Source organism: Boleophthalmus pectinirostris, unplaced genomic scaffold (genome assembly GCF_026225935.1).
Source record: "Boleophthalmus pectinirostris isolate CB_2022bp ecotype Guang Dong unplaced genomic scaffold, ASM2622593v1 HiC_scaffold_8, whole genome shotgun sequence".
Taxonomy (NCBI): Eukaryota; Metazoa; Chordata; class Actinopteri; order Gobiiformes; family Gobiidae; genus Boleophthalmus; species Boleophthalmus pectinirostris.
The window spans coordinates 20545985-20564030 of NW_026571515.1; the positions used below are offsets into that span (position 1 = coordinate 20545985).

At 38.7% G+C, this 18046-nt stretch overlaps 1 protein-coding gene across 1 annotated transcript in view; it reads right to left on the minus strand.

Moving 5' to 3' along the window:
- The window catches only part of agrn (agrin), a 434659-nt gene that overhangs the window by 105156 nt on the left and 311457 nt on the right, over positions 1 to 18046 (minus strand). Inside the window, 1 exon segment of the mRNA XM_055166184.1 lies at positions 5323 to 5544. Within this exon segment, the coding sequence (XP_055022159.1) occupies positions 5323 to 5544 (222 nt within the window).

The window sequence follows — 18046 nt, forward strand, 5'->3', positions numbered from 1 at the left end:
ATAGGCCGATATATGGGGAAATATTTGGGCTTTTATAGAATCGGCAATCGGCCTTAAAGGTGCACTGCGCAACTTTTCTGACAAAGGATCTGCTACCTGCTTGTCTCTGTAGAAAATGTTTGTACCATATTTTTCAGACTATAAGGCACACTTAAAAGCCTTATAATCCGATACACCTTCTGTTTTAATTCTGGTTGTGCTTACTGACCTCAAACCGATTTTATGTGGTGCACGGTGCTAAAAAATCTGTCAAAATTGCAGTTTTTTTCAGCGCTTATAGTTTATTCAAATGAGCCATGTGGTTTTAAATTTTGTTTCTGTAAAATGTAAACAAATGTGCCCAAAGCTGCATTAAACACATTATTACTCAATGTATATTTGAGTCTTCCTTGTAGAAAAAAACAAAAAACAAACTTAAATTATCCACCCACATTCATAAAACACATTCAGCAAGACAGGGAGGCAGCGCCAAATTACACCATGATCTGCCAATGGATCGTCGATGCCTGGGCTAAGGGATCAGTCTCAAGTGTCGTCCGTTTGTTTCGCGTGGTGCTCCTTATGTATGAAAATAGATGAGAGAATTCAACTTTATTGATATTGCGCCTTATAATCCAGTGTGCCTTATAGTTTGAAAAAATACAGTAATTTGAGCAATAGAAACACCTGTAATGAATAAACTCTAGATGGATATGTTTAATGTCACACCGTGGAACATTCCAGGTAAAGCGATAACATCTCCATGGAGACGTTATTGCACATTGCCTTTAAATCTTCAGCACAGGCCGATATTTTGTTTTGGTTGTTCAGCTGCCTAAAAGTTACACACAAAGCTTATTTTAACATTTTAATATGAAGAGATGCACAAAATGTCTAGTTTGGTCCATGTAACATTCGTTCTTTTGAATTTCAATTAAGAAAGAGGTTATTTCAAATAACACCAATCAAAAACTTGTCTTGTGCCTATTTCAGTTGCGATATTTTATTCTCTCTGGTTTATATGCCCCTGAAGTTCTGCTGCTAGAAGAGAATAAAATATCAAAATTGAAATAGGCAGGATGTTTTTTGATTGGTGTTATTTGAAATAAACTTTAAATTAAATATTGGAAATAGACGTCGAAATCTGTTTTTTTGTTTGACACTAAAACGGAAAAATGAAATAACAGACTTTTTTCCCACTTTATTGTTTTTCATTTTTAACTGAATTTCAAAAGAATGAATGGTACACGGACCAGGTTTGTAGTAAATTTAAAGGTGCATTGGTTAAATTAAAGGTGCTTGTATCCATGGAGATGTTATTGCTTTGCCTGGCATGTTCCACAGTATGACATTAAGCATATCTATTTCCATGGCAAATAACGCCACCGGGCAAAGTTACAGGTCAGATGTGTGGAGATGTTGCTTACAGTATGAACTTATGAACAATAAAAACACCTGCAATTGTATTAAATGCTTAAAGATTTAAGTGGAACTTTCAAGGCAAAGCAACATCATCTCCATGGAGACAAGTAAGTGGCAAACTCTTCACCACAAAAGTTACACAGTGCACCTTTAAATAATATCATTTGGGGAAAATAATCTACACTGGCTCTACATATCTGCCCAAAAATATCAACAGAGCGTATTGGCATTGGCCGTGAAAAAGCCCATATCGGTCAATCTCTACTGCACAGATGAAAAAACAAAAACAGATTCATTTGTTGTTGGCGGACGTCCTTTCATGTTTGTACTTCGGACAAGGTTGTAGAGGAGATGACTGATAGAGCCCATGGAAGGAGGTATACAGAGGGCTTCACCAATAAGTCAACCTCACTCTCAGTGAAGAAATACCCAACGCTCTATTTATTCTGCAGCACAATGTGGCCATGAGCAGCCTGGACTTGTCCTCTGTTTGCGCCTGTGATATTGTACACCGCTGAGAAGTAATAACTCACTCATATTGATCATTCTTCTAACGGCTCCACAAAAAACGCCATCGCCGCTTGCTCGTTTTTACCGTTATCCGCTTTAAAATATGCACAGAAAATCTATTGTTGTAAATCCCACTGAACGAGAGAGCTGGACCAAGAGGCTAATAATTGCTGTACTTCTGTGTAGAGTGTACAAAGAGGGTTTATCATGGGTGGGGAAAAAAATACTCATTCATCATTTAGAATGCATGGGAAAATTGCCTTTACAAGAAGTTATTGAGACGTTGAGTTTTCGGAATAGGTTTACCAACCCGTAAAAATATGTCTGGATAGAAAATATTTTAATCCTATCAAGTGTTGCTGTTGTGGCTAAAGACTGGTTGATAGTTTGACAAAGAATAGTGACTTATACAGACGATTCAATGTAGAGCTGTGGTTGACTACAAAAATATTACAGACTACACCTGCTCGGGAGCTCATGCAAATAATATTTATGCAGAGAAAATTTATCTAAATAAACACAGATTAAAGGTTTTATAATACATAAAATTTACTCTTGTGAGCTTTATCATTGTGACCTCCTCAAAAAACTGTCTGGATTTGTGCTTAAAATGCTCTGTTCCACCTTGTGATGTCATGAAGCGGTAGTGACTCTAGTAAAAGTGTATGCAGTTTTGAAACACAGTAGATCCTGTACTACCACCTGACATCATAAGGTGGACCATAGTGTTTAATGTTTTAGTGAAGAATTCTAAATTACAGCCCTGCACCCACGGGACCCAACGCAAAACAGTGCGCCATGGGACACATTTTGAAAGTTCATTGCAGGCGTGGGCGAAAGCAGGACTGCACAATGTGGGAGCGGGTGGGTTGGATGATAAACTGCAGTCCCTCAAACTAAATATGACTATAAAGTAAAATATACAAATGATTAATGTATGCCTATCATACATAATTTTTGTATAATATATTTGCGTGTAATAAAAACATTTAAAGCATCCTAAATTTGCGGATGTGATCTAATCTCACAGACATTTTAGACAATTCCCGTCCACTTCTCTGTGACTGATAGATCTTAAGAAAGCAAACATCCCCAACTTGCGGGATTTGCAGGTGGGAGCGGGACAGAATATCGCAGATGCGGGCAGGAGCGGACAGAAAATTCTGTCCTGCATAGACCTCTACTAAATATGCAGGATTTGTGTGTTCAACGTGTGAATGAAACACAACACAACTCCTGGTTTGTTTTGATGACGTAAACAACATTATAACACAGATCCGAAATTGGGCTAATGTGGGGGCTTTAAACTGGTGAACGATGAGTATATTTATAATCTAAATGAGCTGCTTTGTTGACTAATATACAATTTGGTCCACTAAGACGACATCTACCTATCTATAAATGAAAGGACTACGACACTAATTCAATGGCAAGTAAAGAAACTGTGTATTTTCTAAAAGGTCAAAACAGGCAAGAAGAAAGAACGAGCAGCAAGAGAAACAAATAAAAGTGAGATCAAATTTGTTGTGAATGCATCGTACAGTATGGAAGCCTTAAGGTAATACGTGATTATAAACCCAGTGAATGTGCACTGTAGTTTGGCCTATGGTAACGTAAGCCTATTTAAACGAAATTGTAATCTGTGGGGAGCTATCATTTTCCACCTGTGAGCTGTAATTCACACTGTTCCATCCTCTACGACTCCACTGTAAATGACTTTATGGTGTTGTGCGTCTGAATAATGGATGGCTTTTTAACAAGATGCTCTATATCGGAGTACACAGCGCCAATGTGATGTTTTAGAGGAAGATGTGTCTCTGAGAAAATTACAGATGTCCACGATAACTGTCTTCCATTTAACATCTTGTGGTTTTCAACTGTGCCTGTTAAGAGCTGGTGTGTTTTTGCAATCTTCACATTGTGTCTTCCATTGTTTGTACCATGAATAAACCGAGCACAATGCATCTGGAGTGAAGCAAGAGGCAGTGTAATCTCTGGAACTCTACAGGACTTTGTAATGCCCCCCTTCTCCTTACAATTAGTACAGTATTTACTCTTGGAGATGTTTTACAGACGGCATCAAACGTGCCACCTCCAGAATTAGGCTATCTACAGTTTCTTTGTTTTAAAGTTTTGGGTAACAAAATCAGTTCTTTAACCGTCCTGCACCCCTAGGTAAATTTTTGTACATCTCAACCTTTCTTTTTTGCATAACTGTGGCTATATTGCACCAGATAGCACCAAAATTGGCCAGTTTGTATATTCTGTGATGTATTTTTAATTTCTGTGTTTTCTTTCAAGATCACATTAATTAAATTGTCTATAATCAAAATACTCACACCTGTGGTCCTTAGGTACATTTTTGTCCCATTGACGTCCATTCAAAATGTCTTTACTTTACTGGCATAACTTTGCCAGTATATTTTTATTTTTTTATTTATTTTTCATTCTTTGGTTTTGAAAACCCTTCAAATTATTTTGTTTTAGTGTCTTTTTGAAATGTTTTGATGTTTTTTTCTTTTTACTGCGTATCTTCCATTACAAGGTCATATCAATAGAAAGACATTTGTACATATGAGTCCACACTGAAGTCCAGGGACGTAGATATTTGAGGTTTAAAATGATATGGGTGCGTAATATAATTCCAACACAAACAAATTAAAACATTTCTTGAAAGATATAGAAAAATATCCTATTTTTTCATTTTTTTTATTCACATAATTTGATACTTTTGCTGTCAAAAATGGCATTTAACGGGTAAAAAAAAAAATTATAATAATATTATATGGTATGTATGATTTGGGCAGAAGTAAATCAAGACATTGATATAAAAAGTTGGACAAAACTCTGTACTGCATAAAAATATTGTGGTGTTCTTTTCTGGTGTACATTTTTGTCACGAAGGACCACAGGTATGACTATTTTAAAGGAGTGCAAGGGTTAAAGATCCCCCAAACTCAACAAATCACCTGCTTTGAAGGATGGAGTTGGTATGTAAGGAGGCAGGTAGGATTCCACAACAGGAGCAAAATATATCTCATTTAAAACAGTTTTTTTTTTTTTTTTTTTTTTTTTTTATGATTGTTGATGGCAGTGCAAAAAAAATACACTGAATAACTCAAATAAAATACATAAATAAATATACTTTTACATTTGCATGCTTTTATGTTCTTGGAAAAGGACTATATTTGAAATAACTTGAGTAGGTGTGAATATAACCTCTTTAATCACAGTTGATTATAGTATTTCTAAAACTGCCAAAGTACGGAGGCTGCATGGATGCTTTGTACAAATGTATTTTTCAACATCTCAAAATTTAAGGAAGCAGAGCCAAAACACAAACTGGCACATGCGTTTGGCGAGTAGTTGCTATCGCTATGACAACACACATACCATTTTCCTTGTACTCACCACAAGGTCCTTTGTGCATGATGTGGATGGACTTCTGTAGCGCACAGCTCATGGCTCTCATCTCACAGGGGCTCCCGTAGCTCTGACCGTCTGATCCACAAACGGGGTCTGAGGTCTGTGGACAGGCCTCGGGGCATTCACACACTGGTTCACTATTCTTCACCACGCAGACAGCTCCGTGATCGCACACTTTGTCAACGCACGGGCTAGGAACGTGAAGATCTGAAAACCAGAAAGGAGAGTTAGGCACGCACGCTGAAAAGACGTGGCGATTACGAAGTGGGGAGAATATAAAGTGGAGGTTGAAGGAAAAGGACTTAGGGGACGAGGTGGGAAGTTAGTTACCCAGGCAACAGCAAGTGTGGTGTTAGAGGGATTTGGGGTAAAAACAACTGGGGGAATATTAGACCTGTCACAATAACTACTATATTGATGTTTCGTTTTATAAATGACAGATGAAACAATCATTTTGGGATCAGTACTTTTCCTTTGTAATTGTGGGAAACTTTGTGTTACAATTAGATTTAAAGATACACTACGCAACTTTTTTGTTGGGGGTCCATCACCTGTTTGTTTCTATGAATATGTCATTGCTCTGCCTGGAATGTTTCACAGTATGACATTAAACAGCTCTACCTTACATTTATTCAATTACAGGTGGTTTTAAAGCTCAAAAATGGCTAGAAAAACAGGTATTCTGACTTTGAGGGGGGTTGCCTCTCCACAGAACTGTCCCTTAACTTGGTCTGGTTTGGTCTGGAGAAAAAGCATTTGACGGATCCTCCACCAGAAAAGTTACAGAATGCACCTTTAACATCAAGAAAGCTAAATGCATAACTTCTATGGTCCATGGTAAATACAAAACTTTTTTTTAAAAACAATAGTATGCATTTAGAATAATTTTGGAGGGAATTATCCAGTTACTGTGTCTGTGATATAATTTTGAATTTAATTGTTAGTCATCTATATTTTCTTTCAGCAATGTATTTCACTTCAAAATTTGTAAATCGTGACAGGCCTAGACAATATTCAACTTTTTGTGTCAGCTTTTCTGTCTAAACTTCACATGTCATTTCCTAGTCTGTGCCTATCCTGATGTTTCCTGGTTCTTTGAAGAGTGCAGAATCCTCTGGCAAGAGCGGATAAAACATGGCCCTGCAGCACAATGAGATGAAACAGTACAGGGACAATGGCCTCTCAGCCTCTTGTTTTTGTTATTTTTCTGTCAGACTAAATGCTTTGGATTAATTGACATCCCCAGCGTATACGTCCTCTTCAAAGGCTGCCATTTGCACCTCAGTGAGTACGACAGGCTCAACCCAAGCTGGTGGAGCTGACATGGAGCAACGAGCAAAAGCGCGTAGAAATAAAAGGAAAATAGTGAGCAGATAGGAGAAGAAAAAAGGCGTCGAGAAGAAGAAACAGCCTTGTGCTTAATAATTCAGAAAAAGCAAGCTCCTGGGCAGAGGCAGATATGAAACGTGAACATCACACATAAGTGAATGCTCCGTGCTGAGTCGCGGCAGCAGCACTTCATTAAAAGCGGCCTGAATCGTGCGTTCGGATTGGGGAGAACAGTGCCTGGGTGTGGGCAGGGTGGTAGGGACAGAGTGGGGCTGAATAGGCAGCGTGAACAGGTCTTTGATCACAGACCCCCGGCCCGACGCAGACATATTCAGAGCTCTGTGTGTCAAATTCAACATTCAGCTGCTCTGTGTATGGCTCTGTTAGAAGAGTTAGAGGTGGGTCTGGCTGCACTGTTAACACGTGGTGCATTGGGTGAGATCAAAATCAGTGTTTTCAAAGTAAAGTCACGCTTATGTTGGGGCAATTTTAGAGCTTCCATAGCAGTCAATGAAATCAAACTATTTAATTCTTACATTTCTATAAACTACACAAATTAATTCAATGGTTAACCAATTTGTGCTCTCTTTAAAGTTAGGCTAAACACTAAAACTACTTTATTTTACTACTAAACTGTGTACATGGTGTTCTAATAGCATGGGGACAGAGCTGGGCTGAACAGACTGTGTGAACAGGTCTTTGATCACAGATCCCCGGCCTGACGCAGACATATTCAGAGCTCTGCGTGTCAAATTCATTCATCCAGCTGCTCTGTGTATGGCTCTGTTAGAAGAGTTACTGCCCTGCTAACATGTGGTGCATTAGGTGAGATCAAAATCAGTGTTTTCAAAGTAAAGTCACGCTTATGTTGGGGCAATTTTACCTTACGAAGTAGTCAAGTCAACAAAAACAGTCCAGATCAAACTGAAATCAAACTATTTAATTCTTACGTTTGTTATACACAACACAACAACTAATTAAAAGGTGCGCAGTGTGTGTACTCTTTAACTCCTTAATGCTTGAATTTATATAGACGTATATAAAAATGTTTTGTGTGTGTTTTTGCCTTTAAGTAAATGGTAAATTAAATTGAGATGTTGAGATTATTAATTTGACTATAAATAAATAATAGAAATTTGGGTATGTTGCAAATTTGCGACAACTAGAAACAAGTGCTTGCCAAAGGTTCATAGGAAGGTATTGCATCTTATCTTATCTTGATCTAAGCGGTTTGTTGCATACTGGGGCTAAACACTAAAAAAACAAAAAAAAAACGTTTTGCTATTAAACTGTGTACATGGTGTTCTAAAGGCGCTGTCTTCTGTTCCTTGTATTTTTTAATTTTTTATTTTGCAACTTTAGTGCACACTTGGTTAATTATCTGGTTTGTGGTCTAAAGCTGCCGCATTGGCCAATATACACGAAACATATGACACCCATCACACCCTCTGCTCTGATTTAAAACTATCTGAAACAGGGGTGGAGCTGGAAGTGAATCACACTGTTCCTCTAATGTTCTGACCCTTCACCTCCTCCACCTGACTCTTTTCTTTAGCCCTCCAGATACTGACCAGTATTTCAGAGCTTTGTTTGTCGGTGGAATTCAAAATAATAATCAAGTTCAAATTGACCTTTATATATCCAGTGTTGTAGTGAGGTAATCCCCCAACTGCCACAACTAATAATCAATATTAAAGGTGTAACTTGTCTGCTGGAGGGTCCCTCACCTGCTTGTCTCCATGGAGATTTGTCTCGAATGTTCCACAGTATTACCATAAACTTATCAATCTCCATGGAAACTTGCATGCCATATTACAGGTTAGATTTGTGGAGATATGATATTATATAATATTTTTGAGCAATAAATAGCACCTGTACTTGAATAAATGCAAGACATATTAATTAAAACCATATAACAATTTAAACCAAAGCATTAACATCTCCATGGAGACAAACAGGTTGCAGACCCCCCCAAGAAAAGTTACACAGTTAACCTTTAAGGCAATGTAATCTACGGTTAGAAGCAAGTTTTTCTTCTATAAAATAAACTAGTATCAAGTGTCTCATTTAGGGCAACAGTTCATAACGCAGCAATATTAACCAACCAGGTCAACTGCAGCAATTTCAAAGAACACGAGGCTAGTGTCGCTCGTGTATTGTAAACTGACTTTAATTTTGCTCCGTACATTAACAAACAGCTGGTTGTAAAGGTGGGTCACAGTTTCCAATTAGGCCTCCACACAATTTAATTACTGCTACTCATAAGACGATACAACACAATCATGCCACCAGCTTTTGTTGTGGGGTTGTTGGCATGGTAACAGCCCCTCATAATAAGCCCCTCCCGCTGATGTCCCATTATTAAGACTATTATGAGATTAGATGGCATCGTGGGGGGCGTTGTGGCACACTTGGCACCCCCGGTTCTCATTTATTAGCCTGGAAGTATTGGATGTTCCCCACGCGTTCCCCACACGTGTGGGCTAAATGATCAACAGATGACACATAAAGAGACAATTAGCCTGTTCTGGAGGACTGCTGGTCTGGGTACTATTGATTGGTACTTTTAAAGGCCACATTGTTAACATTAATAAGGAGTAACATTTAAAATAAGAAAGTCGTTACCTTTTGTACAGCTAAAGACAGAAAAACAGATTGCTACGCTTCCAGATTTAAGTGAGAATAGAGGTTGTCCCATTACAGTGAATAATGAGTAAGGATTGATTTGTATTGATGCAAGGATTCAGCGGAATACTTTCGCTTTGCTTTGCTTATAATGGCTCAGGCTTGTAGTATCAGCAACTCACACAACTGTGAGTCTAGTTTGATTTTTTTTTTTTAAACTACAATATTCACAATGCGCATTACAATTAAGGTGATGGATATGTTAATGACTGATTTTTCAGACCACAATTATTCATTGCATAATTAAGCAGAAGGCAGTGTTATTTTTGCAGTACAACTTACAGTATTTGCAAGTGTTACAGTACACATGTAATGGCCATATCATGTCCAAATGATTTCCTATTGTTGATAGTTAGCATAATAAATACACATTGCTCATCAACAAGCAACGAGTGAACTGTTTTTTCAGCACTTATAGTTTATGCAAATGATTCATGTGTTTTTTATTTTCGTTTCTGTAAAATGTAAACAAATGTGCACAAAGCGGCATTAAACACATTATTACTCAATGTATATTTGAGTCTGCCTCGTAGAAAATTAAAAAACAAACTTAAATTATCCACCCACATTAACCAAAACAGGGAGGCAACATCGGGTGAGTTACACCACGATCTGCCAGTGGATCAAGGATGTCTGGGCAAAGGGATCAGTCTCAAGTGTTCGTCCGTTTGTTTATAATCTGGTGCACCGTATAGTCTGAAAAATACGGTATTACAGAATATTCCATGTTTTGGCATTAAATGTATCTATTGTTTATTTGTCATCTATTCAGTTACAGGTGTGTCTGTTGCTTAAGGAATACCTTGAAAAATATGTGTTCTTTGAGGGGGTTGCCACTCTGCAGATCTGACCTGCAATTTGGCCTCTCTATGGAGATGGACAACTTCATTGAATATTAAGGAGCATTACAGACAACACATCTCGATGGAGGCTGATTCATACCTGAAATGTTTAACAAGCAATTATATCCTAATAAGCAAAAACCCTAATAGTTGTATTTTAAGGCAATAACAATAGTCTTGCAAATACACGAGAAGAATTTTAAGTACTTCAGAATCATCATGGTCTTAAATATATATAGCGTCGGGTTTGAATGGCAGTACAATTCCCATCCCAGCTTTAGTGTCTCTAAGAGGTATTACTCTTTGTGACACTTCCACATTCCCCCACGATGACAGGGCTCGGCCTAACATGAAATAATCCTCTCTAAGTCCAGAGCAGGGCTGTACCATTCAAATACCGCACTAATTAAACCAGTCTACGCCTTCTCTGCCAGACTGGGGCTCTGACGGAGGCGGCACCAAATGTAAAGTTCTCTCATCTCCAAGTCGTACCAAAGCTGGAGTCCCTCATTAAAAAGAATTATTCATCTTCTTTTGCTTTGGTTATAGCTGGAGATTGTACCTGCTCAGTTGGTAAGACAAAACACATTCAACTGTCAAGCTTCATGTATAAACAGCTTTGGTTAGTTCTGGGCCTGGCTCGCGGTACATGCATGAAAAAATGTAAGTGTTTGGGAGACGACCAGAGAAGAAGCGAATGTGAACAAGCACTGCTATCCCAAAAGCTTTAGTTGTGACAGTCTGCCATTTCAAAGCTCCCCACGGCGTCCAACAGAAAGACTTCATAACGAATATTTTTCCACACGGGCAATTCTGCAGTCTCCTTTACACTGCTTGCACTTATTAAATCAGGGGGAAAATTTAGCCCCAAGAGGAAAAGCCTGATAAAAAAAATTAGTTTTGTAGTTCAAATTCTTTCATCTTCTTTGCGAGACAAAGGAGACAGGAGACAAAAGCGTTATCAGGCACTGCAGTTGTCTTCCAGGGCTCGTCCGTATGAAGTGGGCTGCTGAACTTTCGCTCCACCAGCCAAGGTTGTACGGTTAAGCTGGGATCACAGGCTTACAAGGGTTGCATACGTTTGGCAGTGCACACAAAGGAACGATCGCATTAGAATCAATTGTTGGGGAGGATGCAGCAAAATAAGCAGCGGTGAACAATTTACCTTTACCTCGGAGTCCTTTGAAAACACAGTCTGGATTTAAAATGCTATTTTTTGTTAGAATATCTCATATTAACTTTGAATGGACATGGACACCTTTTTTGAACATCTTGACCGGACTTGACTGACAGTTTGTTTGGCTGTGTTTTTTGTGTAGTTTTGTGTGTGATGAGTGTGGAGATATTTTGTCTAGTTTTGGTTTTGTTATGTATAATTTCAAAATTTAAAAAAGTGGGATTTAAAGTAACTATGCAAAGCATGCATTCTTAAAGAAGACTTCAAAAGACTGGTACATTTATTTAATCTACCTATTTTACTAGGCACATTTACTATATCGTAAATTGTTAAGACTATACCTTTTGCTCTTAAAGCTATAAAGGTAAAATGTATTCTATGACTGGCCATGTTTCAGATCGAACTAAATATTCCAACAGACTAGGCTGAAGTTAGGAGGACTATAGATAAAATGTAAATGCCTAAAGTGACTTGTGGGACTGAACGGTAACTCAAATTTGGAAGCGTTCACAAATTCTAAAATATGCTCACTTTAGTTCCACAAAATGCCAATATGCCAATCTCTGCCTCAATCTGTCGTTGTGATTCCACCCCCTGGTTTTAGAGAGATACCACAGCCCACAGTTGGAAAGTTCAGATGAGTAGATGTCTGCTCACCTGCCTACGGTATCATTACAGTCCTCTTAATGGCCTTATCTGACAGCTAAAGTGGCCTTATCAACTCCTGAAGCTTTAACCCTCTTGATAGGCTGAAGTGCAGCCACACACTGCCTTTGGCCGTGTTCCTGTGTTGGCGACAATATGCAGGCTCCAAACTGTTCACTAGGCGTAACATGCTGTTAAAATACTAGGAGATTATTTTGGCTGTGGCCTCCTCCCATCTCCACTCAGCTCATACATATGTTAATTGGACTTTCCCCCTCGGGTGTGTGTGCACTTCCAAATAGCTCCCCATATTATGCAGGGCAGCGAATCAGGGTAATCCAGGTGATGCTTGAACTGGCCAACTGGCAGCAACAATGGGCTGTCAGTACAAGGTGTTAGAGCGCAGTCCTGCAGTAGGGCTGTGGACCACCGCCCTGCTCCGCCCTGTGTGGTTCTTCACCCCTGAGCCTTTGATCCCACACATTAAAAACATTTATGTATCGTATTAGTCCAAGAAGAGAGGCGGAGAAAAGGCTATATTAGCATACAGCAAAAGGCATACCCCCAGGCTGTGTCTGTCTACCTCTGAATACTTATCACAGGCAACGTGCGAGCCCAAGCCTCTTTATGCATTTACAAGTGAGAACGCAGTGCTCTTCAAACTGGAGACACGTAAAACAGCGTGAGGGGAGAAGAAAGCCACACAGGGCGTCTGAGTCTGTGACAAGTGACACTCAAAGGTAGGACCTGTCTAAACACTGCCTGTCAAAGGCAAATGAGGGGCTTTTATCATGGTGGAGAGCAGTGCTGGAACTTCACATCGCATTTTCAGATTCCTACTAAAGCCCAAAATATACAAGAGGGCAAAGAAAACTTTTACAGCAGCACCAGTCAAGTTTGAATGAAGAGATTTCAAAGACTGAAATGTGCAGTGAACAGAGGAAAGAGTCAAAGGCTGTTCTGAGCGGGTGCTGAGGCCTGGACTCACTTGTGACACTCGTTTGACCCACATTTCACAGTGTGCAGCCTGCAGTCAGTGCAGTCACAGGACCAGGGGGCTCTAGATGCTGTCAATCGCTCTCCCTGGGCACAGCCTCTAATTAACTTGATTAGGAAAAACAGCTCTGCGCGCCCAGGCTCCCGTCCTTCTGCGCGTGTTCTGTGACAGTTTGTGAGGCCAAACACCACAGTCGCATGTGTACGCCAGAGACGCTCATCAAATAAACATGCAAATGGTAAAATATTTGCCATTGACGCTCAACACCTAAGTGACTGATTTTTCTTTGCTGTGTTGCCAGGCTCTCCGTCAATGACAATGTGTCTGCTGCTGAGTGATTGTGTGTTAACCTCCAGAGGCGACAGGCAACACATTTCAACCAAGTCTCTCACACTCACATGAGCGCTGTGCCTGAGCAATCATACACTGACACACTCAGCTGTGTACACAGCAAATGACAAAGGAGCCGTGAATAAGGAATTTGTGTCTGCAAAACCCGCTCTTTCATTTGTTTACTGCTCGTTTCAATGTATTCTGCACACAGAATTCTCCTTGTGTCTGTTTATATCTACTGCCTCACTGCTGCTCCGACTCATTATTTTGCACAGCACAGTGTTTGTATGTGCTTCATTGTCCTCTGGGCTGCTGAGGCCACTGGTCTGCTCCTGGGACCAGACCCTCCAACACTGCTGCTGAATGTGCACTAAATGGTCAGAGCGAAACAGCCCAATGAAGTATGTACTGAAATCCTATAGAAAAGGTCTAAACATTCACTGTTTTAATTCCTATGAATGTAGTGAATCCATGAACTTCACTACCAACCCCATAATGAAAGATGCACAGTCTAATCTGTATTCCTGATTCAATTGTGAACTGAATGCACTTTTCCCATAGCTTTAAGTGCACATTATATCACATAACACACATTAAATCCAGATCCACCTAAAGTGATAATAAAACCTTTTTATGCTACCATTTGCATTAACCTTTTCTAATGGGATACTTTTAAATCGTTTGGTGGAAGTGCAGCTGTTTGTCAGATGCACTCAAATAACAGCTCCTGATGCTGCAGACAGACAGCCTATGGGAGCCATGACTCATTAAAAGCAATGCCAAAAATATTCCGTTAAAAAGATAATGATGGTGAAATCAAGGGAATCGTACATTTAGGTTAGAGATAACGCTGACGATCCTACTGTAGAACTGAGACAGCCTGCCTTAGTCGTAGTAAAAGAAACATGATTATAGCTTATTATCTGCGAGTACAACCATAGCCTGTATAAAAAAAAAGTGGACACCTATGAATTTGGAGGCAGGCTCTATGTTATGAATAGGATTTTTTAACGGACAAAACAGTGAAATAAAAGCACAAGGATCATGTAGAGTGGGTTAATACAAACATTTTAAGACCAAAATGACAAGGCTCACAGCAGCAGCTATAGAGAGAGAGCAATAATATTCCAATGGGAGTCAAAGGAGCCAGAAGAGCCACATGTGAACTTCCTATTTGGAACTCGGCGGCTATTTTGCACATATTTTGAGATCTAATGAAGCTTAAATTTTATTTACTTTATCAAAGATTTATGCTGAATTTTGTTCAACAGAAACAACTGAATTGATTGTTTTTTCCTAGCTGTTTTATAAATAGTAATATAGTAGTAGCATATAATATAGAAAACTAGAAATGTGTTAAAAATAAGCCCTCAGCCCCTTCAGATCGCAAAATATAATAAAAATATTTTTCAGTCCTTTTCAAAAATGTAGTGGAGTAGAAAGTACATATACCTCCTTTCAAATGTTGTTAAGTAAAAAGCATCCACTCTAAAATATACGCAAGTAAAGTACAGATACTTAAGTACAGTGCTTTAGTACTTTTACATTCCACCACTGCAGTTGACCCATGGTGACGGGCACTTACAGCATCATGTCTACAGCATCATGTCTGATGCTGAACTGACACATACAGCTGATTTATAATCAATTACTAATTAAAGAGGCAATATGTCCTGACTTTTAATCAGCACACGCTATTAGATTAAGCATGCAGGCTCTGAGTGTGTATGCATGTCAAGCAAATAAAAATGTTTATTATATTTCTATAGCTATAATTCTGTGATGACAAACATAAAACTTTGAGTGCCATCTTGATCTTCCTTGCTGATGAATCCCACCTTCTTCCCATCATGCCTCTGTGATTCACTTCCAGTCAGCGCCTTGGCTGCCGTGGGACGCATTGTGATTTGTGAGTCATCCGGTGCACAAGTTAATCAGCTAAACACCCTTCTTCAAATTGAAAAAAGCCTCGCAATATCAGTCAAAATGCGTGACAGGGAGGACAGTAGCGAGACGCAGCAGACAGGCTGAGTCTTTGTTGGGGTGAAGGGAGGGGCCGCTGTAGACCCCTGTCACCAGAATCAAGGGAGATTGATGGTGGAGTCTCGGCGGAAGGATGTGACGCGGTTGACAGATGACAGAGTGATCGATCACCGCCGCTGTCCAATCAGACGATAAGGATCATCTTCATTTAGTATGTCCAGTGTTCTGTGCTGAAGTTAGCTCAGAGCGTGGAGCTATAGTGATACAGTAGCTACGGAGTATAACTTTGCTATCAGTGTACACTCTGGAAAACCAATCTGTGAATAGGCAGTAAACCGTTGACACGGCAATATGGCTTATTTGAAGTTACCAAGCAAGAAGAAGTGTAGCTTAAAGATCTTACATTACGAAAAATTCACTCTTGAGATTGAAGACATGTTAGAATATTGCTACCTCATCAAAAAGAACAGAGTTGTGTTTTGTTTCATTTACATGTTTAAGTAATTGTTCATTATTACTATGTTTACATCACCAAACTCACACAGTGCTACATTTTACCTTTTGTTCAGGAGAGATTGGCAATTCCATGGCTGAAATTTTCCAAATGATTCTAGTAAAGGTGTATGGGGTAAAAACACAGTGGGGCACTTTCTGTTTTCTGCTTCTGAGAAGAACTCAGCCTAAAAATACAGGGTTTGTGTGAATGAAACAAAACACAACTCCAGGTATGTTTTTGATGAGGAAACAACATTATGACAGAGATCACAAAATTGTGTAATAAATGTATTTATGTAGGTTTGATTGCTGTCAAAATTTAGTACTATGAAAGTAGTATTTCTACACTATTAAATCATAATACTAAAACTGTACTATAAAATGAGCCATGTGACATTTATGCTAATATGTCCTTGGCACGATTTGTTTTATTCATATGAGTTAGCTTACAGTGTGTATATTGGGAATTTTGCTCTAAAATATGCGATTTTGGGTGTGCTTCAGCCGGAGGTCTCTTGTTAAAATGAATAATATTTTATTCTGTCTATAATGTGATATTAGCAGTTATATTCAACTGTACAAGGCACTGAGTGGGAGGAACATGGGTTACAATGACATTATTTTTGAAAAGAATTTTGAGACAAGACTATTGTTCTTTCTACCCTTCTGAAGTTTTGCCTCAAGGCTGCGTGTGCCTACAAAGAGGGACTTCTCTCATCTTTATCTTCTTTGAGATCAGACAAGACCGTGGTGGCATGCAGCCTGGATCAGCAATATGTGCACTGTATGATAAATCCGCACTACTACTTTTATAACACTACTTGTATGTGGTTAATTAAATAGTAAAAATATATATCCAGCTAAAATATGTCGTGTTAAAATCTTTGCAAAAACCTCATATTACACAAATTTGCCTAGTGAGCTTTGAGCCATTTTAGAATATTGTTACCTCCTCAACACAAATTTAGAGTTGTGTTTTGTTTCTTTCGCACATGTTTGAGTGATCCTTTACTATTAGTCTGTTTACATCTCCAAAGCTCAAAATCCTCTGTTCTACCTTGTGATGTCATAAACCCTTAGTTCAATAAAGACTGACAATTCCAGGGCTGAAATTATCCAAATAATTCTAGTTAAGGTATATGGAGTAGGGTTTCGCATTCAATTAAAATTTTCTTAATCGATTGTCGGGAGAATTAACGATTGATTTTTGATTAATCATTAATGTTTTTATACTAAAATTATCATCATTATTATTATTATTATTAGTAACCTGCATAAACTATTAGCGCTGCTCTTAGCTCTTAGTGCAGCTCTTTATTTAACAGTCATTTCAGTCACTTTATTTATTTTGGCTAGAAGAAAAGACTGAAAAGTGTTTGGCTTTTGAATGCATGTGCACTCAACTTTATGTTGCAGTAACCGGAATACTACTTATACATCCACCATGACAAAATCGGAATAACTCAAAAAACCCAATCATACCTGGGATACTAATGTGCACTCAGTGAGTGGTATAGTGATCTCCAAGGAGGTGTGCCAGAGCCGAAATGTGGGACTGTAAGGCTGCAACTCCAGTGTTTGAGCTGTCAGATGTAGCCTCATCTCCATCGCTACACTACGCACAGCAACCTACATTTGGTTTGTCGATAAAAAAGTAACGTGATCGACAAAATTCTTAATGATCAATTATCTATTATATCATGGACATACCTAATATGGAGTCTAAAAACACAGTGGAGCACTTCTTGTATTAACATATAACATCACAAGTGTTTTCTGTTTGAGAGAAGAACTCAGCCTAAACATGCAGGGTTTGTGTGTTTAACATGTGTCAATCAATCAAAACACAAATCACAGTATGTTTCTGACAAGGAAACAACATTATAACATAGATCAGAAAATAGCGTAATCCGGGCACTTTTAGCAAATTACTCAAAGCTATGAAGGAAGCTAATTGATGCTCTGCCTATAACTAATGCATAAAACATCAAGATTAAATGCTGGGTTTTTCCAAACAGCTCCCTATAAAACAATTAGCATAATATTTAAATTTGCATGCATGGAGTTTATTCTACGCATGTAACTCCAATAGTGAAAATTCTGTCATCTTTTATATTTCCATATGTTTCTTTAAGTTCTCTCAGATTAGTTGGTGACAGCCTGGTCCTCTGAAGTCCTTGGGCAGCTGTATCAGAGAAAAGACCCTCCTTCTAATCTTTGCAA